At 39.2% G+C, this 23280-nt stretch overlaps 2 protein-coding genes across 2 annotated transcripts in view; both read right to left on the bottom strand.

The window, feature by feature from the left end:
- LOC140737003 (uncharacterized) overlaps positions 1-3357 on the bottom strand; it is a 66729-nt gene extending 63372 nt beyond the window's left edge. The window contains exon 1 of the mRNA XM_073063088.1: positions 3340-3357. The gene's annotated coding sequence lies outside the window, so the exon portion shown is untranslated. The remainder of the gene's footprint in view (positions 1-3339) is intronic.
- A 1743-nt stretch (positions 3358-5100) lies between these two features.
- jun (Jun proto-oncogene, AP-1 transcription factor subunit) lies at positions 5101-6946 on the bottom strand. Its single transcript, XM_073063086.1, has one exon. The coding sequence runs from the start codon at positions 6686-6688 to the stop codon at positions 5732-5734; it is 957 nt and encodes a 318-aa protein (XP_072919187.1). The 5' UTR covers positions 6689-6946; the 3' UTR covers positions 5101-5731.
- Between the last annotated feature and the right edge of the window lie 16334 nt (positions 6947-23280).

The following is a 23280-nucleotide window of genomic DNA, read 5'->3' as shown; positions in this document are numbered from 1 at the left end:
ATTTGTCAAAGTTTTTGAATGTTTCAGTTGACAAACTAAACCTGCTCAGACTCCTAATGAGATATAGCTGCTGTCTTGCCTTCTTTATAGCTGCATCGATATATTGCATCCAGATTATGTCCTTACAGATATTGACACCCAAGAACTTGAAATTGCTCTCTCTCTGCACTTCTGATCCCTCTGTGAGGATTGGTTTGTGTTCCCTCATCTTACCCTTTCTGAAGTCCACAATCAGCTCTTACATCTTACTAACATCAACTGCAAGGTTGTTGCTATGACACCACTCAACTATCTGGCATATCGCGCTTCTGTACGGCCTTTCATCACCACCTGAAATTCTGCCAACAATGGTTGTATCATCAGCAAATTAACAGGTGGAATTTGAGCTCTGCCTAGCCACACAGTCGGGGTGTAAAGAGGGTAGAGCAGTGGTGTGCCAGTGTTGATCGTCAGCGAGGTGGAGATGTTACTTCCAATCCGCACAGATTTTGGTCTTCCGGTTAGAAAGTCAAGGATCCAGTTGCAGAGGGAGGTACAGAGGTTCTGTAGCTTTTTGGTCAGGACTGTGGGAATGATGGTGATAAACACTGAGCTATAGTCAATAAACAGCATCCTGACATAGATATTTGCATTGCCCAGGTGATCCAAGGCTGCATGGAGAGCCAATGGGATCACATCTGCTGTAGACCTATTGTGGTGATAAGCAAATGCAGTGGGTTCAGGTCCTTATAGAGACAGCTGTTGATCCTGGTCATGACCAGCCTCTCAAAGCATTTCATTACTGTAGATGTGAGTACTACTGGATGATAGTTGTTGAGGCAGCTCATGCTGCTCTCCTTGGGTACTTGGATAATTGTTGCTCTTTAAAAGTTAATCCAAGGCCTTTGCTTCTATAAAGACAATGTAACATCTAGATACATGTCACACAATTAAGAAATGGAATACATCTTCCATAAAAACTTAATTACTTATTGTTGTGGTTCTAAAAAAGAAACAGCTGCTGAATAGAATTCTAAAATAGCTTATATCTCCTATTCAGATGCAACCTTATTTAACAATTCCACACAAACTGTTTAATATTTGTGCCTTTACCTCAACTGAACTATATTGTTAAATACTCTGACTGAAATATTCTTTTAAATATCTCTATTTTTTCAGTAGAACTTTCAGGTGCATACATCCTAACAAGGAATGGGTTGATCCTTTATTGAAACTTTTGATGAACATTGCATTCTGTGCCTTTGAAGTGTTGTATCCCGAAACTTCCTGGGAGACTTACTTTATGCATTATCTATTTTATATACAGTACTCTGCAAGAAACTTAGGCACCCTAGCTATATATATATATATGTATGTATATATATATAACTAAGATTTTTGAACAGTACTATATGTGTGACATGTTTTACATGATATATGTAAAATGTATATGTAATTTACATGTTTTACATGTCACAGATATCCTATATGAGAATATGACTGGTGTGAGAATATGTAAAATGGTGTACAAGTATTTTGGTGGTGGCATGGGGAATAGAATAGAGATGGGTGTCCATTTTGCTTGGATATAAACAAAACTATTTTCACTAGATACCATTTATCATCACTCTAGTTCTTATCAAACCTTATAGGCTCACCATCCCTTTGTGCAAAATCTTTATTCACAGAACCATTAACCCCTTTGGTCTCAGCAAGTCCATGATGTACCCTTTCTCCTTTCTGTTACTCCCACTTCCACCCTGTAGCTTCTCCCTTTCCCAGTGTCAATAAAGTTTCTCAAGAAACATTACCTCTTTCTTTTTCTATAGGTAGTTGATGACTGGTGTCTTCTACTGGAAGATTCTAAATGGTGTGACTTCACAGGGCTCACTACTTTTCCCTAATGTGGCACATTAGTCTTAAGAGTATGGGATATAATAGAGGATTACAAATGACACAAGAATTGGCCATGTGGACAAAGGCTATAGACTGCTAAAGTATGTAGGTGATCTGCCCTGTCAGCTGGAAAAAAATGGTAAATCCAATTCAGTGTGGCTAAGTGTGAGGTGATGCATTTTCCAGGTCAACAATACAAGGGAATATGTGTAAGTATAGTAAGTATTGTGGAGAAACTAAAGGAGCTAGGAGTGTATGTTCACAGGCCCCTAATCTTTCCGTGATCAGGCGGAAAATAACTTCCTTTATGAACCAAGGGCAGAATATGAGAACAAACGGATTACACCGGAACTGTATGATACTTTGAAGGCCACAACCTGAGTACAGTTTTGGATCACGGCATTGCAGGACATGTTATTGGATTGGAAGGGATACAAAGGAAACTTGCAAGTATATTTTTCAGGATTGGAAGGTAGAAGGAATGAGGGAAGAGTGGATAAACTGAGGTGTTTTGTTTTCTAAAGGTGAAATGTAATTAACTATATAAAAAGTTGCTAAGGGAAGGTGTTAATGATAAAGCAAATAGGAATGACCTATTTCATTTTGTAATGAATTTAAACATCAAGATTAAAGATTTAAAGTGAAGACATAGAATGGTCAAAGGAGACTCAAGGAGAAAGAAATCATCCCAAGTGTAATGGGGCCTGGATCTCATTTCCTTAAAGGATTATAAGCCAAAACCCACATTACATTGACATAAACGTATTCAAGTGTGTTTTGAGAAACTAATGGCGGGGTCTAGCTGAAGCCTGGAAGGCACAAAAGGTGATAGCTGAGTAGATAGTTCAAATGGGTCTCGTCTGTTTTCTAAATGTTCAACGATTTACTTGTATTTAAAATTGGCTTAGGTTACTGTACAACTTGTTGCAGTGTAATCACAACGTGCATTTTTCACATGGAATAACTTGAATTTTAATTATTAATTTCACGCATATTTTTATCCTATCTACATCTCGGATGAAACGTATGTGTTTCAACACTATTATCGGGATGTTTTCTGCTGTGCACTTCATCAATGCTGAAAACTAGATAACAATAGAAGGGCGTTTCCAATGACACCGAGCAGAACAAAACAACACTGTTTAGGATTTGTTTCTGGTAACGTTTCAATGCTTGGAATGCTAAAGTAGTCGAACAGGCGAGGGAAAATATAGAAAAACTAGTTTACTGGTACAATAATTTGTGGGCATTAAAATGACAAAAGCGTCACTTTGGCTGTGTTACGAGGGTTCAAATGGAAAGTCGGGCTCTGATATGCCGCTTGCTTGAACTGAAGCTTCTTGCCAGCTCCTTGAGGTGTTATGCAGGTGTGTTATTTTAAGTTGTCTTTCGCAGCCAGGTTACTTCGAGCTGTCAGTCACACACTGCGCGGCACTTTTGATCATCCCATAAAACCCCACCTACCTGGCGACCCCGAATGTGACATCACTCTTCCGCAAGTTCAGACGCTGAGATCACCACGTTTTCCATATTTGGAAACAAACTTCCCACGTTCCTGACCGGGTGGTCTGGCAGCCACTTTACGTCAGCACGTCTTCAGCACGCAAAGCCTTCCAGTGGCTTGGAGAAAGCGAATTAAAAACGCGCAAATTCCTTACATGGGAGTAACTCCCAGCTTAAACTAACGTGCTTCCCGGGCCTTTTATATTTACATTGCACTTAACAGAAACCTGAATGTATTGTAGATCAATATTTCCGGCATTATCACTGTTTGTACTTCAGTTTAAAGTAATCAATATTGAATGGTGCTGGAGTACCGTGTAACTTTTGGAGCGAAAAATCTCACGATTGAGAGGACTCAAACTGCAACAAGTTTCAGTGCGCATCCCAGAGTACGGATTGGCTCATTTTTAATTACAGAGGTAACCTGAAATTTACAGGTTGGATATGTTTTGTTTCTTTGTAGAGCCTCTGTGATTAATTGCGGCTAGCAATTGAATTTAATAGGTGATTTATGTTAAAAATCTTAGCTTCAAAGAGCATTAGACTCCAATGGACGCGCCCTTGGAAATAAACACTTTCACTTTTTTATGTACAGTTAATGAAAGTTTAGAAAATACAATATGAGCAAACCGAACATTTGCTAAACTATGTAAATACGTTTTGGTAAGAAACGCGAAGTAACTACTGCTCCAGCTACAAATTAGCATGGAATTAAAATAATTAATATATGTCTAAATAATATTGTGTCGTTTGATCTTTTGAAGGCATTATTTTATCTTGATTCTGGTAGGTTGACGATTTCAATTAATCATAATATTATTTGAATAAAACAGGTATTCTCAATCCATAATGGGGGTACAGAATAGACCATAAAGAAGCACCTGTCAGATTTAGTAAACCTTATTTGAAGCAGTTTTCAAATGAAACCTAGCATTTTAAATTGCTCATTTTTCCTATTTGTTTATATAGCGTCAACAATCCCAATCAACTGAAATTTAATTCACAAATAAAGTATTTGTTTCCCAAATGGTTGCGATTGATGATACTCAACATTTTTTCAGATCCTTTAGTTACTAGAAGTTTGATAATTACTTCAATGAAAATCTGTTACAGCCCTCTATACTGTACACTTTCCAGTGCCCCAGCATAGTTGTTACAGCACAGTTCAGCCTTCACTGAGAATTATCACTGCAGTTTAGTGTAACTATTCCGAGTTATAAGATTATGACTTTATTCATACTTTGTAACCACACCTTCCTCTCTGAATTACAATTTTAAATACTGAGATAATTTGACCCATTTCAGCTATTGTTAAAAACGGCAACAAATAGCAGCATCTTGCTTATTTTGCAAATAAACTCCAGCATAGTTAACTATCAATATGATTTAATTTTGTATCAAATTTATAGCTGTTCCACCCCAAATACTATTTGCTATAGAAATTCAAACGCGACTGTGTTATACAGATTGCAGTGCCTGATACGACCTGTGAATACTACAGAAGTTTATAGGTCGTAAGTTGATTAGTTGCAACAATAGGAAATAAATTTATTTTGAGTCAATGGTCGAGCATCGACTTTAGCTTAAAAATAACGTATGCCCGTTTTTTGCCACATCCAATTCTTTTCCCCTCCAATGTTAAGTATATTCAATATTCAGATTGTGGTCATTGCAGTACAACCGCAAACACGAAATACAAAGGAGTTTAGAGCACAAAATGAATGTCTTTTCAAATACTTTATTCATACGTTTTAAATATAATTGAACTTTTTCCAGAAGTTCTCAGAAACGAACATAAAAAATTATATACTTTATTACAAATGGTAAACTTACAGTCCTCCAAATCTCTTATTTACACGAATATATTGGGGGTCTATCCCAATAAGCAACATAAAAAATAACTTACAAAGGCTATCGCTTGAAGCGGTTATGTTTTGTTGACAGAAAATGATTTTTTTTCATAAAACAAAACATAGTCTATACATTTTTCAAGGCATGACGGCCTCAAAGCTTATAACCTCCCTTAACTCCCTCCCACGCCCTTCCCCACTTTATACTACATCAGAAGCGACCTATGCTATCGCACTTTTAAATTCGGTAATACTGGATGATCTGAACTGCTTCGGTCCATGCAAGACTTGGTCAAAGTAAATCAATGACTCGATATTTATGTTTTTCTTCCGCAAACGGCTTTTCAGTCATTCTGAGTTCTTTTTTACATCAAGCAGAGTCCTCCACGTTTTCCTCCGTGCATGTGCGCTCGGGCGCAATCAGGACTACTTCTGGCTTGATTTACTTAATGCAGTCCTCTTCGCATTTATTCACCAACAGTTTCTCCCTTTGCGCTCTCGAATCAAAACGTCTGCAGCTGCTGCGTTAGCATGAGTTGGCAGCCGCTGTTTACGTGATTCATAACTTTCTGTTTCAGCTGGGCAACCTGTTCCCGTAGCAGGTTTGCCGTGGATGCCAGTTCAGAGTTCTGTGCCTTTAAGGTTTTAACTTTATCTTCCAGTCTGGCGATTCTCTCAAGTTTCCTCTTCCGGCACTTTGAGGCGGCAATGCGGTTTCTCATTCGCTTCCTCTCCGCCTTGATTCGCTCCTGAGACTCCATGTCAATAGGAGACAACGGTGGGGTCTCCCCGGGCATTTCGGGCACCGTCTGAGGTTCCTCCTTCAGGGCCTGGAGTCTGGGATGCTGAACAGGCATTTGAGGATTCATAGCATGATGCTGAGGCGTTGCATAGTTCATATTATTAGTATTGTAGTTAGGTTGAGTGTTGATGGTATTAGGATTAAAGTTATTGAGATTCGCGTACACGGGAGGCTCCTGGTGTAAATTCGAATTGTAAACAGTGCTTGCACTGGCCAGAGAGGCAGAGACTGCAATCGGCGTGTTCACAGACTGAGTTGAACAAGTCACGCTAGGCAGAATATTCTGTTTATGAAGTTCTTCCAGAGCTTTGACAAAACCTTCAGCGAAACCCTCCTGCTCGTCCGTAACATTCCTGGGACACAGGAACTGGGTCGGCGTTGGGGTGGTCGTGATCAACCCGTTGCTAGACTGAATTATAAGACGTTCAAGTTCAGGTGATGCGAGTTTGAGAAGTCCCACGTCCGGAGACGTTAAGATACCTTCACTATTCTTGTTCCTCAGATGCGGTTTCAAGTTGCTGGCTGGATCTGACAAGTTTAAAGTCATATTTTGTTTCAGCATTTTCGGACTATATCCATAACCAGAATTTTCAGGCTGTGCAAAAGCTGCGTTGAGTGCATCGTCGTGGTAGAATGGTTGTTCCATCTTCGTAGACATAGAATACCGATGGAAAAAAACTCTGGATGCGAAGTATTACAAAATAGAAATGCAGCAGAGTTTTTAAAGAGTTCAGATCTGCTTCCACGCAATCTTTTTTCTAACTCGCAAGTTCAGTAATGTACTTTTAGAAGTCAGTTGATCTTCTCTTCAAAATCTGGAGTTATAACAGTTTTCAGTAAGAAAGCTCCCAGATCAAAAAGTGTGCAAACTACCAAGTTCGTTCTGCTTGTTTCACACTCGACTCTGAGCACTTGCAGCGTGGGTCCCAGGCTTATCTGCAACTGGTAATACACCCGAAATAGCAATGATGTCATTTCGGCGGTTTCCAATTGGCTGGATATTACATATGGGCGTTTGAAAATTTGCATGTCGGGTTCGGTTTCTATAACAACACCCCAGAAGATTCTAACTTAACGCGGTGCACGACGGGCTGAGGTAATGCGAAAGCAGAGAGGATCATGGGATGACGTCTTTATTTTGAAGCTCCAGTTACCCGCTTTAAGGTGTATGTCAGCGGAATGGCGGGAAGTGTTGTGAATATATCAATCGGCTTTTCCGAGAATTATTAGCATAACCCTCCTCCGCAGGGTCTTAGAGAACGAAAGATTTCACCCAGTTGTTATTAAAATGATAATGATATTAGCCGGAAGGCCGGACTGAAGAGTTAAAATGTTTAAGGCGATTGTAGATTGGCGTGGGTTTGGCCAATAGAAATACGACTAGGGATGACGCTGCACCAATCGGAAGTGCCGCGAGGCCGGAGGTGCTTGCTTAGCAGGTCCATTCGCACCGCGCTCCGCCACTTGTTGTGGACTTTTCGGAGCGTTAGTGACCAACCCCCGGGCACCGATTGTCAGGCAGCGGGCTCGAGGGGCAACGGTAAATCTCGGTGGCCTCGACAGGCGGCTGCAGGAACGAATAGGAGCGCGCCGGTGGTGGGAATCCACCAATGGCTGCGACGCGGAGGCGGGTCTCCCGGAGAGGTGTGGGGGTGGTGGAGGAAGCGGCGGTGTTGACCTAAAGTTGACCGTCTGAGCTTGTGAAATGGATCTGAGTTCGTGTGAGCCGGGTCCGAGCCTCTGGTCACAGTTGGTGTTTGCTTGGTCACTTTCAGTAGCGGGGCATTGATTTACCTCTATGACTGTCACAGGAGTTTAGATCTGGACTCGGTATAAACTGCGAAAGCCATTGACCCTCCCCGCCTTTAGATACTGAAGAAAGGGGATCACAAGTTTAAAAAAACACATGCCGAAGCGCATTGTGTTCCGCTCGAGAATGGGTTGCACTTTCAATTTGTGCGAACATTGATTTTTCTTTTGGAAAGTGCATGTGGCTGTCGATAAGTGATGTCCCGGGAGATTTCTTCCCTTGTGCTCATGTTTATGTGGCAAGCTCGTTGGTGCATTAACCCATCACATCCAGCTGCCTTGTTTAACGTGATCTTGGAGCAATTTTTTACGGGAGGGAGGGAGCACTTATTCTGGTAATTTCGTGCACCCGGGGTTTCTTTTCTTGTTGCTGGAACTGAGCACCGATTTTTCGCTTGCAGCCACACTGCCAAAAAAAAACTATCCCATCCAGTGAAACTTGAGCCATCGGACCCACACTGAATACGAATACAGGCTGTGCTCTGTGATCGCAGTAAAAATCCAATGGATAAAGGTGCCTTTACTCTGAGTGCGTGCAAGTTCCCAAATTCATATGCGGTGCCCGTATAGGTTTGTGGATTAATGAGCTTAGAAATAGTAAGTTTGTTTTATGGTTGGAGTATTCTTGTGCAGTGGTGTGCGAGAATAAGGGTGAGCAAACAGCTAATATATCTTTATTTATACGGATAAACTCGTGATGATTCTGTATTTAACCATTTGTAAATAATATCTGAGCTTCAACCGTAAATCGAGTATGGTTCTCGTAAACATTAACATGCAATTTTGCTGTGAAGCGTTACATGCAAGTCTCGACCTATCTTGTCTGGTGCTTGTACTCATGAACATGTTAACAACCAAGGAGAAGAGCTTTGATTTTCGTTTTGAGTTCCAGACATTTGTAGTTTCATTGCTTTACCGATAGAAGTTAAGTGGGTTAATGCATAACAAGAATCAGACGCAGGACCTTACTGTTTGTTACGGTGTTGCTCTGAAAATGTAGAATTGTAGATGTCATTTTTAATTGGGGGAAGTTACTTTTCAAACATTAGGATATTTTTCGTGCTACATGGTTTCTGTGCATAATGTTTAATTCAATAAATGGAGTTATCTTTTGCACATTCTTTTTCATGAGTGTGAATTCAGCAATTGTTAAACATTTTGATATGTTGCTTTTGACCAAAATTTTGATAGCTAACCTTAACACGAGAAAAACACCGTGTGGTGTTATTTGCAGATGTACAAGCATGAAACATTAGGTATTTGCATGAAGGATTAAATAACTTCATTAAAAAGCCTTGCCATTGAACTATAAATGTAGAGATTGGACTTCAACTAGGTGAGTTGTATTTTATCTTTCTTGGTCTCTCACACACACCCTCCACAAAGGGAGTTTTCAGTATACTTACAGTATATCAAATTAATAAAGTGCAGATGCTGGAAATTTGAAATAAAAACAGAAAATATTTGAACTACACAATATGTCAGTTGGTACTTGTAGAAAGAATTTTAGGTGTATGTTTATATGTGCCATTACTCAGTGGCTGCTTTATTGGGTACATTCCAGATCAGTTTATTGTCATTCAACTGTGCACATGTATACCACCAAAAGAAACATAATTCTTCTGGACCAAGGTGCACAACACAGTACATATAACTCACACACACAACACATAAAGTAATATTACCGCAAGTAAATTAATAATAAGATGCATTTCTGACACAAGTAAAAAAGTAAACAGTATAATACTACTAGTATAATAATGAGACCTGGGTGGTGGCAAGAAGTTCAGTAGTTTCTTGGACTGGAGGTGTGGGAGAGAAGCTATTTCCCATCCTTGCTTTAATACAATGGTATCTATTACCTGATGGTCAAAGAGATTGGACAGATGGGAGTGATCACCAACAATGCTAAGGGCCTTGCATAAGCACTACTCCTGATAGATATCTGATGGGTGGAAGAGAGACCTCTTTGTAGTCCTCACAATCCTTTGTAGTGACCTGTAGTCAGATGCTTTGCAATTCCTGTACCAGATGCTGATACAACTGGTCAGGACACTCAATATTGCTCCTATAAAAGTTGGTTAGAAAAGATGTGGGAGGGAGCCTGACTTGCCTCAATCTCCTCAGGAAATGGAAATGCTGTTGTGTTGAGGAACTAGGTGAGATTGTCCATTATGTGCATTCCCAGAAACTTGGTGCTCGTCTCCGCTGAGGAGCCTTGGATGTGTAATGAGACATGTTCAGCCTGCAACTTCCTAAAGTCCACATTTCCTCTTTGGTTTTGTCCACGTTGAGACTCAACTTGTGCTTGCACCATTCTACCAGCTGCTCTACCACCTCGATTAATGTCTTTTCATTGTAAGTGAGGACAACCACTGTTGTGTCATCAGCAAACTTAATTATTCAGTTTGAACTGGACCTGTAATGCAGCCATGTGTCAGCAGTGGGCTGAGCACACAGCCATGTGGAGTGCCAGTGTTCAGTGTGATGGAGCTAGAGATGCTACCAACACAGACTGGCTGTCTAATCTAATCAGCCAATCATGTGGCAGCAACTCAATGCATAACAACATGCATACATGGCTAAGTGATTCAGTTATTCAGACCAAGCATCAGAATGGGGAAGAAATGACTGACCATGGAATGATTGTTGGTGCCATAATGGGATGATTTGATTATCTTAGAAACTGCTGATCTCTTGGGGATTTTGTGCATGACAGTCTCTAAAGTTTGCAGAGAATGGTGTGAGAAACAATCGAACATCCAGTGAGTGGCAGTTCTGAGGGTGAAATGTCTTGTTAATGAGAGAGATCAGAGGAAAGTGGCCAGACTGGTTCAAGCTGACAGGAAGGAACTCAAATAACCATGTGTTACAACAGCACTATGCAGAAGAGCATCCGGAACACATGTCAGGTTGAACCTTGAAGTGGATGGGTTACAACAGCAGAAGTCTACGGACATTCACTCAGTACCTAATAATGTTGCTAGTGAGTGTATGTGGTCTTCTACTGCTGTAACTCATCCACTTCAGGGTTTGATGTGTGTTCGGAGATGCTCTTCAGCACACCTTGTTGTAACACATGGTCTCTTGAGTTACTGTCGCCTTCCTGTCAGCTTGAACCAGTCTGGTCATTCTCCTCTGACCTCTCTTTTACCCTTAGGGCTGTTGTTTACTGGATTTTTTTTGTTCATCCCATCATTCTCCATAAACTCTAGAGACTGTTGTGTGTGAAAACCCCAGATCAATAGTTTCTGAAAACCATTCCACTTAACACCAACAATGAAGCCATCTAGTTGCTGTTTAAATGAGAAGTAGGGTGGGTGGGAAAGAGAGGACAAAGTATGCAAGAGCTATGAAATGTAAATCAACTGTCAAAAATGCCCGGCAATTCAAGCATCAACAGTAGAGAGAGGAAAATTGTAAAAATACTATAACTGGGAAACTTACACCAGAACTGGCTAGTTCTGTTGCAGAGAAAGGAAGTTACCTGAAATGGTTGAATTTGATAATGTGTTCTACAAGCTGCCCCCTGTCCAGATGGAAGGTTACAGGTTTACCTTGAATCTCTTTGGAACAGTGCAGGAAACAACAGACTAGTCAAAGTGGGAATAGGATTGAGAGTTAAGGTGACCGACAACTAGAAGCTCAAGATTGCTCCTGCTGTTGGAATGAAGTCATACTGCAAAGTGATTATCCAATCTGTTTGATTACTTCGGTATGTTGGTGATCATATTGTGAGCACTGAATACAGTGTATTTGCTATAAGTGTTCAGCAGGTCAAGTAGCATGTTCAGAGGGAAACAGAACTTTTAGCTATGACTTCTGATCAGTTCTAGGAAATAATAAAATCTGCATTCCTAATTTGTAGAGAAAGGGGGAGGGCCAAGGAGAATAAATCAGATGTTTGAGTAGAGACCAAGAGAAATACCTTGACATGACTGAGAGAGTGTGGTGAAAGCTCGTTAATAGGACGAAGTGATGTGAATAAAGGAGAGAAGCTGTTAGATAAAGAACACAGCATTTGGTGGAAAAATGAAGCACAAAAAGTGTGGAATATGTAATAAGTCAGGTATGATGTGGGGAAGAGGAGAATTGAGTGAACTTCTTAGGTTAATGAACTGCATCAAAACTGGTCAGTTGAATACAAATTGGAAAGGCTAGTTAACCTCAAATTCATTAAATTCACTGAATCCTGGGGGATGGAGCCTGTCCAGATGGAAGATGGTGTGTCATTCCTGGAACTTTGTTGGAATAGTGCAAGAGGCCAAACAAGGTTAGATTGGGTTGGAGGTTTAAGTGACAAATAATTGACATAATTCCTAGTTTCTTGACATTCCACTGTAGTTCAGAGGCGTTGCCTTTTGGATGAGCTTAAATTGTGAAATTTGTTGCTTTGGATGGATGTAAAAGATGTCATAGCTGTATTTTAATAAGCAAGTTATTAATCTCTGCTGTTCAATATTTATCAGTCGATCAACATATAGTGTACAGTTAAAATCGTTACACTACAGGAAGAATGTTGAGGGTGCAGAAGAGGTTCAACAGCTATTGCATGGATTGGAGAATTATTAGCTAGAAGGAGAGATTGGCCATACTTGGATCATTTCTGGACCATCAGAAGTCAACTTGATAGAAATACGTTTTTAAAAAAATTATGAGAGTAGATGTTTTGAGTCTTTATCCCAGAGTGAAAATGTCAAATGCTAAAGAGCATAGGTTGAAGAGGTGGAAAGTTTAAAAGAGATTTGCAAAGCAAGTATTTTTGTTTTGCACAGAGATGTAGGTGCCTTGAGCGCCATGGGGAGTGGTGTCAAAAGATAAGAAAGCAACCTTCTAAGAGGCACTTAACAGTCATGAACAAGCAGACGATGGAGAGATACTGTATAGATCATATATGTCAAACTCAAGGCCCGCGGGCCAAATCCAGCCCGCGGTGGAATTATCTTTGGCCCGCGAGATAATATCTAATTACTATTAAAGCTGGCCCCAGTAATCGAAGCGCCTATGGCGTATGATATGGCTAATGCTGAGTTTATTCAGGTACCAGGTTTTCAGGGTTTTTAGTGTTTATTCGGCAGTCTTGCTCGGCAGTCTTCTTCATAAGAAACGGAATTTGTAAAGTGAAACACTTTGTAGTTATAGCAGAAACTGAGACACATGAGAGCAGGCTGAAAAAACGGAGGCAACGAAAGCTGCGTTCGCACGCGTCCGACTGATCCGGCCCGCATGAAGCTGCATTTTGCTCAATCCGGCCCGTGACCTAAAATGAGTTTGACACCCCTGGTATAGATCATGACAGTCAGGCAGGATTAGTTCTGTTGGCATGCTGCTTAGTGAAGACAAGGTAACCCCAGTGACCTGATCCTGTACTGTACTTTTCTATGATTTATCAGTAAAATTGATTATCCGAATGGTATCAAATTGCCTAAGGCATTTTAATGCCAATTTGTTGCTATGTTTCTTATAGTACAACAACAAACACTTTTGAAAAATACATCTGTAAGGTGTTGGGAGGGGGGAATCTAAGATTGAAGAAACTGCTTTATAAATGCAGGTCTTTCTTTTCAGCAAATGTGTACCAGTTTTACAATGATCTAGGTAAGACGGTACTTGTTGGGGCAAAAATATGCAGATGCTGAGAATTCAAAACAACTTTCTGGAAGCGTTGAACACCTTTGGGAATAGTCAACACATTGCATCGAGGCTCTTCCTCTGAAGGGTTGATTATTTCTCCCTGTGGGATTTGTTAGTACAGGTGAAATTTTTGAAAATACTCGTGTTCCTTTCTAAATGTTTATTAAAAGATTTTTTATTGTTAGGTTGCTGATGTTGACTGCTAGGTACTGTAGTGCTATTGGTGTTTATATTACATACAGTATTTTTCATGTTTCTAATGGATTAAATCTCCCAGTTTATAATGATTAATATATCGCATATAGACTCATCAAAGTGTGGCATACTGGGTATTATAGTTATTTGCATGTCACTATGAGTTCTCTTCTCCAATAATCTGAAATTGATTTATTCTTTCCAAACTGAAATAAGGCCATTTTAAGCTGCTTTATTTTATTTACTTAACACTATATGAATGCATAGAGCAATGTTTTGTACGTTGTGTTAACTTATTAAAAGTGGAAATTTAAGTTGAATAAGAACACGGGTGTTGAGCTACTGTAGGATAACTCATTGGTTACTCCTAAAACTAAATAGACCAAGATGTAATGTGAGTGGTTGCCCTAGGATATACTTGATGCTCTCATCTACAACTTGCGTTCATGTAACACTCTTTAGTATAAGAATCGAAACAATCCGTTTTGTCAGTGCCAGAAAAAAATGATTTTTATTAGATTAGATAGATTACAGCTTCTTACAGGTAGGTCATACAGTTTTTATGGCTGAAATTTTAGAGTTTAGCTCCTGGGTAATTGAAAATGCAGATGCTAATGATGGAGTGAAGGAAATCTACTACATGCAGTGCATCAGAAATAAAGGAGTGCAGATATTGTAGAGGTTCTTAGGCAGAAAGTGTCGGAGGGAAGGAAGTAGGTGGAAAATTAAAACAAAGATAAGTATTTTGAAGTTTGTATGCCATTGTTTTGGGAACCACTGTGAGTAAACATCATTTGCAGTCAGAATAAGACATTAGGAGCTGAACTAGGCCATTCAACCCATAGAGTCTGCTCTGCCATTCAATCATGGCTGATTCATTTCCCTCTCAACCCCATTCTCCTGCCTTCTCACTTTCACTTTGACATCCTTACTAATCAAGAACCTATCAACCTCTGTTTTAAATATTCTTAATGTCTTAGCCTCCACAACTGTCTGTGTCATTGAATTCCTCATTCACAATTACATGGCTAAAGAAATTACTCTTAACTCTGTTTTAATAGGTGTGCTTCTAGTCTGAAGCTGTACCTTCTAGTCTGGGCCTGGACTCTCCCACTATTGGAAACCTCCTTTAATGTCCACTCTCTCTGGATGTTTCAACATTCTGCAGGTTTCCATGAGATCGTCTAATTCTATAGGTGTGATTATTTCCTTTGTTGGCCTTATTCAATTTGATTAACTAAATTTAACTTCCTTGTCCAAGGGTTGGCAAGCAGTACTGATATTAGTTGGCTACCACCCATGCTTGGTGGGTGTTGGCTTCTTGGAAAGAACTATCACAGAGCTCAAAAGATTAAGATACTGCAACTCTTGTGTAAATGTTTACTGGACAAGTTAGTTCTGTCAGTGTCTTTTTCTCAGTGCTTACGCTTATCTTGATTAATAGATACCTCACTAATAACAAATTCAATAAAATTAGAAGACTAATTCAATGAAACCAATCTGCTTTTCTCAGTGACGTAGCAAAGTGGATGATAAACTTAGTGAATTAACCCTTGCAATCCCAAACAAAAGAACATCGCACACTTTTTTGGAATCATGAATAACAATTAAAATTCTTAATATTTTGGTTTAATTTTTTCCTTCATTTACTCTAATTACAAGAGGTTTAGATTGGATAAATTCAAACTTTATCCACTGGGGTTGGGTGGGACTGAAACTAGAGGTCATTGGTTAAGTGTAAAAGGTGATTTCGTTAAGGGGAACCTGAGGGAAAAAGTCACTTGGAGGGTGTTATGAATGTGGAACGAGCTGCCAGCAGAACTGGTAGATGCAAGTTCAACTGTGACATTTAAGAGGTACATGAATGGGAGGGATCTGGAGGGATATCATCGGGGTACAGACAGATGGGACTAGGTAGAATGACAGGCATGGACTAAATGGCCAAAGGGCTGGTTTCTGTGGCTCTATGGCTCTATAATTAATGACCATCTTTGGGATCCAAACTATGCCGTAGCCACGGCTTCCTTATAAGATTCAAAACCTCAATGCCCTCTTGAAGAAAAAGACTTTTCTAGTCTCTCCATGTTTAAGCTGAGAGGAACAAGATGTGCAGAATTAGAGGCAACTTTCACATTGTGTATAGTAACCACATTAAATTTACAACTTGTATGACATCAGTTATAGACTATTGCAATGAACAGTCTCTTAGTTATTGAATAGGTCACAGATTCACATAAACTGCAGGACTAATCTAAGAATGAAAGATCTGCACAAATTTAACTTATTCCAATGTCCTCACACAGTTTTTTGGGTGGTAAGGTATTGCACAGCAGTTATCACAGTGCCAGCAGCCCAGGTTCATTTTTGGGGATTTTGTCTGTCCTCTGCATGACTGTGTCGGTTTCTCCTGAATTACTCCCACATTCCAAGGGTAGACATGTCCATAAGGTAATTGGGTGGCGCGGGTTCATTGCGGAAGGGCCTGTTACTATCCTCAATCTCAAAGTAAAAAATAAATGACGTTATATGATGAAAACTAATTTTGCCGGTGTAAATTAAGTAAATAATTTTCAACAGTGCAATGGCTATTGTGTCTAATTTGATATTTTATTGTGTTATTATTTGTTCCCTGGAACAAAGTCCTCTCTGCTTCTACCTTCTAATCATAAATTCATCCCTTCCAGCTTATCCCTTCAAGTCTGCCTCTGCTTATCTGCCGCTGAACACTTTAGCTATGCCTGTTGTCACTACTGGGCCAATTGTTATTGATACTTTCTTTGCAGACTGCTTATCTTCACTAAATTTCAGTTCCTCTATTCAAAAGTCTGTCTGAAGTGTGTTTTTAAGATCATAAGATATGGCAGCAGAATTAGGCCATTTGGCCCACCGAGTCTGCCTTGCCATTTCATCATGGCTGATCCATTTTTACTCTCGGCTCCAGTCTGTTGCCTCCCCCCACCCAACCATCCCTTCCTCCACCTTAAATATATGTAAGACTTGGACTCCACAGCTGCCTGTGGCAATGAATTCCACAGATTCACCTGTCTCTGGCTAATGAAAGCAGTGTTTTTTGCAGCAAAACATTACAAAGCACATCACAGGAACAAACAAAAGCTGGTACAGCACCATAAGCAGATATTGGGGTAGATGATGAACTGTTTGTTTCAAATTGAATGAAGAGATGCAATTGGCTTAATGTCTTAACAGCTTATGCCTTAATGCCTTAAGTTCAGGAACGATCAACAAGTTAAGATTTAGAGGAACATAGTTATCAAGAGGTTATAGGGGCTGAGAAAGATTATTGAGATTAAGAAAAGATTTCAGGACAATTTTACAAACGAATAGATCTGTAAGTGATATAGGCATGGATAATTTGTATCTTATAGCAGCAAATGCAGATATGCCATGTATGCAGAAAATATACAAAGTAACAGCTTCATTCTCTTCTAAAAGAAAGTTTTCCCATGACACTATATGATACAGACTTGAAATAAACACTGAAGTTCTTTTTTGACTTGCAACTTTCCATGCATTCAAGTAAAGTTGCATCACAAAGTATTCTCTTTCCTAATATCTAATCTGGTGTCTAGTTTAATGCAAGTTTTCTGCCATTAAAATTTAATAATTAGTTTCTTGAGGGGGTTTCAAAATTCTTTCTCCATTATTGAAATTATCCAACATGTTTTTGGAAATGAAAATATTTTCCCATTTTCGGTATCCAGTACTAGCGTCTTTTTAAAATGAGATCATACTTTTATTTTAAATGATCTAACACCTCCACAGAAATAGCAAGTTCATATAAATGTATTAATTTCAAAGGCAATGTGCTTTAACACATTGCTAGGAAAAGCACACTACAGGATCAATGCGATATTTCTACTTTGCACAAATTTGTATGTTAATAAGCACATTTAACATACACAAAAGTCTGCAATATCATTAAAGCCATCAAATAATAGAGATTGATCTTTTAATTGGGTAGACCAATTACTTGACAGGATGGTGTTTAACAAAAAACTTTGGGGTGGGGGTCAGTAGCTCAAGAATTAACTACAGAATATGGCACCTAGGTATCTAAGAAGGCAAGTGAGAAAAGGAAATTCACAAGCAACACCAGGCAGAAAAATGCAAATTTTGTGTTGAAAGGGGTTTAAATATCAGAATTAAAACTTAAAGCCAATGAAAAGTTAAATGTTTGCAGGGGAACAGAAAATGGGTTTGCATTATCGCCCACAGCATTTCAGCTGGGGCCTAACAAATGCTTTGTATATCTTCAGAAATTTAAGGCTTGTGCAGTTAAACAATCAGGTTTTCTGTCTCTGTATCCAAAATAACCTTACATTTTCGCTTCTCATTCTTTCTACTATTATGTAGGATTTGTCTGATGAATATTTAATGTAAACATGGTCCAATAACACCATTCTGATTGCTTTAGAGTCTATCCATTCCTCCCCTTTCCAACTTTGAGTTTAAATTTGAACTTTGCAGATGACACTGTCCTCGGAATATCAAGTATAGATAATGAGTATGTATCAGAGTTGAGATGACCCCAGTGCTGATACCCCATGGGATACAAATGCACACACTTGACTCAGATTTGAAAACAGCCATTCCTGCCCATTCAATAACTCACTTGATGTTCTACATCAGGTTTAGTTGGCATATTCCGCTACGTAACTGCTGGAATCTGCCGCACCAACATGAGCAGAAGGAGAAAGCAAAATTCAGATTCCTTATTGTTGACTGTGATTCAGTGTCCTCTTTGTTCTTCACCCAGTTTCTTATACATGTAGCCACAGCTATTTTGTTTATAATTATTATCAAAATGAAGCATTAGCAAATGCTCTATATAACAATCACTCAGCCTTCATCGAGAGATCATGTCAGCTGATGGGCAGTCAATACCATGCTGATTCTGTGAAATTCTAAAACAATAATTTTAGGTAAATTAGCACGTGGAAACATATGTTTTACATAATTATATATGTAATCAAACTGTATTTGTTTTTCATCTCTGGCTATCATTTATCTATAAGTTTCTAAATGATAGTTTCTGTTTCTTAATAATGGTGGTGGTAAAATTTGAATTGATTTGCCAACAGTTGGCAACTTAATTTTTGTCGCCTTTTTTAAATAGTGATGTCACATTTATGCTAGTCCATATTGAAGGTGGATAGGAAGGTTGTGAGTTGGGCTTTCATTGACCCCGCCTCTCTCAACAAATTGGGATGTATATCAAGCAGACTGGATGACTTCTGTACTCTGAGCACTGCCAAACTTTAAAGCACCTCTATCCAATTTCCCTGCTGCCTCCTCCACTGTGACACTGCCAGCATCCTCTTACTCATTGAAGAAGGATGCTAATTATTCATATAGTAGCTTTGCCATGTCGTGTGCCTCCGCAAGAAGATATTTTTATTCACATATCAAAATACCACTCCTTTTAGTGTATAAATAGTTAAGGTGTTTCAGGTTCTTTGCTTTCCATTTTCTTCACTATTACTCTCTTTGTCTCATTTTTGTTCCTGTTTCTATTCTCTGAATTTAATGTGCTTGATTTGATTCTCAGAATTATGGACCTAATATTTATTGTAAGGTTCCTCTTTTATCTTATCACTTTTACCTTCCCTTTTCTCCCCTTGGGTTTGTTTGTCTATGTCTGATCTTAACCTTTAGAAGGCCTCCTTTTCCTTACTTACAAATTTAATTTGACTACATTTATTTTTAGCATTTAAACTATCACCCTTAACAGAGTATTTCAACATTTGATTTTCATTTCCCCTCTTTTATCATTGCTCTGAACCTAATATTTGTGATAATTGTTCCCCAAATGTTCTTGCAATGAAGTGTTCTCCACTTGCCTTATTTTATCCCTGAGAACCAGTTACAACAACATTTTCTATTTGATTCAATTGGAAAGATCCTCAAAAAGGAATTCTCTTCCACATATTGCAGGACTTTTTCCACTTTCCCTGTTTAAGATAGATGTAGTACTGCATTATTACTGTGAAGTGTTGTACATCATTCTGTAATTTCTGCTAATTTGCTCCAATGTTCACTTTTTGATGTACACAGCCATCAGCATAATGGTTACTTTATTGGTTCATACTTACTCCAACAGACGGAGGGTATAAATTTGGTTGCTGATGCTGAGTAGGCCCTTGAATACGGAACCTGTTTTCTTTCAATACGCAATCCCTTAATATGCAGTCCCCTCCTGGTGTTCAAATCCAACAAGTGATTGATACTCAATGTACACTGTGTATGTACTAAAAACTCTTTTATTAATCTTTTTTTATTGGGAGAGGGGATATGGTGGGAGAAAAGGGGTCTTGATTTTTAAAAATCTTTTTGAAAACAAACTAAGTCCAAATAATAAGCCAATATTTTGTGTTTTCTGTTACCTTTGAATACTAAGAGCCACACATCATGGAAATGGGCATTATGTCTGCACTGACCATTCAGCATCCACCTATGCTAAATCCACTGTCATTCCCTCCAAATTTCCTGCTGCTCGTTTAGACTAGGGGCAATCTATGGTAGCCAATTAACTAGCCAACCAAAATATATTCATTTTTTGTTATTTGCAAGTAAGTTGCAGCAACTGCAAAATTCCACAGACTCCTCTTGAAAGTGTATGTTCTTCACCCAGGATAGATCTGGGGTCAATGTAATTGTGAAGCAACTTCCTAGGTAGCATGCCTTTTACTTTGGTGTTTTAAAACAAGAGAATGCATGATATTTTTAACTTAATTTCTTTCTGTGTAGAAGTAGTCACAATGCTTCCCACCCTACCAAAAAAATCTTATATTGATGTGCCCTAGCTTCTTGCCAGATCTTGATTATTATTTTCTGCAAAACATGTTTATATTTACCACTTGCTATTTACTTCAATGTCCTTTCAGAGTAATGTAAATTCATTCCAAATTGATGAGTTTCATGAAATGACATACATAAGTGGTTGCTGTTGCATTGGTAATTTTTAAAAATAGATTTTACAAAGAAGTAAAAGACAGCTTAGTGACCATTAGAATTCTTTTTATAAGGTGTAAAGCTTTCTTTAATTGCAGAGGAAGAAGTGCATCTGAAGTCGTGTAGAAGGAAGACCACAATCTGCGGATTGGTGATAACATATCCTCCTCGCTGACGATCAACACTGGTGCACCTCAGGGGTGTGTGCTTAGCCCACTGCTCTACTCTCTCTATACCCATGACTGTGTGGCTAGGCATAGCTCAAGTACCATCTATAAATTTGCTGCTGATACAACCATTGTTGGTAGAATCTCAGGTGGTGACAAGAGGGCGTACAGGAGTGAGATATGCCAACCAGTGGAGTGGTGCCGCAGCAACAACCTGGCACTCAATGTCAGTAAGACAAAAGAGCTGATTGTGGACTTTAGGAAGGGTAAGATGAAGGAACACATGCCGATCCTAATAGAGGGATCAGAAGTGGAGAGAGTGAGTAGTTTCAAGTTCCTGTGTGTCAAGATCTCTGAGGACCTAATCTGGTCCCAACATATCGATGCAGTTATAAAGAAGGCAAAACAGTGAGTTTGAAGAGATTTGGTATGTCATCAAATACACTCAAGAACTTCTATAGATGTACCGTGGTGAGCATTCTGCAAGGCAGCATCACTGTCTGGTATTGGGGGGGGGGGGGGGGGTGGTGTGGGTTACTGCACAGGACCGAAAGAAGCTGCAAAGGGTTGTAAATTTAGTCGGCTCCATCTTGGGTACTAGCCTATAAAGTACCCAGGACATCCTCAAGGAGCGGTGTATCAGAAAGGCAGTGTCCACTATTAAGGACCTCCAGCACCCAGGGCATGCCCTTTTCTCACTGTTACCATCAGGTAGGAGGTACAGAAGCCTAAAGGCACACACTCAGCGACTCAGAAACAGCTTCTTTCGGTCTGCCATCTGACTCCGAAATGGACATTGAACTCATGAACACTACCTCACTTTTTTAATATATATTCTGTTTTTTGCACAATTTTTAATCTATTCAATGTATGTACGCTGTAATTTATTTATTTATTATTATTATTTTCTTCTATATTATGTATTGCATTGAACTGCTACTGCTAAGTTAACAAATTTCATAACACATGCCAGTGAATAAACCTGATTCTGAAAGAACCCGACTTTATAAACACACTTTTGAATGTCACGTATTCCAAATTGTCCTGCACACGCTTTAGCATTGCACTAGGCATTCATTTGAATTTTGCCTTGGCACTTATGTTTTGTGGAAAAATTTGTGAAGAAGTATACTTTTTAACCATAAGTTGATCAGGAAGTGGTCTGCACAGAACATTTCTGACAAAGGCTTTTCACACCTTTAGCCAAACCTTGCTTTTGTCAGATCCTTTACTATGTGTTAAGATCCTTTACTTTTTTGAAGGAAATGCAGTAGACTGAGAACATCATCTATTTTTTGGAATGTGCTTTTGCTGAAAAGAAATGCAATGGCTTTTGTCAAGTTTGTCTTGTATAACTCTTTAATACATGGTTGAGCTCCACAGGTTGTTCCTTGCAAAGCACACAGGTAGACATTCTCTGCTGTAAGGTGATTAACTTGGTCATAGAGTCATAAAAACAAGAAAACAGACCCTTTGGCCCAAATATTCCATACTAACCAAAATGTCTGAATGAACTACTTCCACTTACCTTTGTTTGGCAGATATGCCTCTAAAACTTTTCCATCTATGTACCTATCCAAATGTCTTTTAAGGCCTTGAAAGAGTGGATGTGGAGAGGCTGTTTTACAGTGGGGAAGTCTAGGACCAGAGGATACAGCCTCAGAATAGAGGGTCTTATGGTCTCAAATATTACAATTGTACCTGCTTTGTCAGAGGAAGCAGTAAGCTTCTTCCCACCATCTACTGTGCAACGGGGAAAAAAATCCTCTTGGGTCTCTAAGTCTTTCCTCTTATCTTAAATCTAGTTCCTCTGATGTTAGATTCCACTTCCTTGGTGGAAAGACCATCCATCCACCTTATCTAAACCCCTCATGATTTTATAAATCCCTATAAGGTCACCACTTTATCTTCAGGGAGATAAAGGCTCCAGTCTATCCAGTCTCCACATAACTGAAGTCCTCTAGTCACACTAACATCCACATAAAACATGCACTTTGATCTGTCTGAAGCTTGCTCCTCTACCGGTGCATTGTGCTGTCTATGACCAAGAGATCTGGAACTATCTGCTGTGCAATGCACAAAAAGTGGTATGTTCAAAGTGGAAGCTTAATGGGGAAGGGCCATGGCTTAAAGTCTTCCTGCTATTACATGGTGAAGGAATGAATGTCGTGTAAACCTTGGATTTTCTGTTCATGAAATGTTATGTGAGAGAAACATTTGATGTCATGCTGATGGCGTTGCACTTCCTTACAGCATTTGTTCTGAAGGAGGGTTTGTGATACTTGGCATTATTTTGCATATTTTATTAAGTGTACATTTGAAAATGCATTTTCAGCAAGTTATTAAACTTACTGTTCAGGAAAGTATTAAAGATGTTATGATTTCTTTTTGGAATGGTTTGGTATATCCAAATGATATATTAGACCATTGCAGTGGGCTATTAAGAGTCAACTGTGCATCATATTGCTGTGAA

This window comes from Hemitrygon akajei, chromosome 12, assembly GCF_048418815.1.
Source record: "Hemitrygon akajei chromosome 12, sHemAka1.3, whole genome shotgun sequence".
In the NCBI taxonomy this organism is placed as follows: Eukaryota; Metazoa; Chordata; class Chondrichthyes; order Myliobatiformes; family Dasyatidae; genus Hemitrygon; species Hemitrygon akajei.
Note: the sequence above shows the minus strand (reverse complement) of the source record. Positions and strands in the feature narration are given on the sequence as shown.

Coding starts and splice junctions, on each gene's coding strand:
- jun (XM_073063086.1), bottom strand. CDS start 6,688: ATGTCTACGAAGATGGAACAACCATTCTACCACGACGATGCACTCAAC.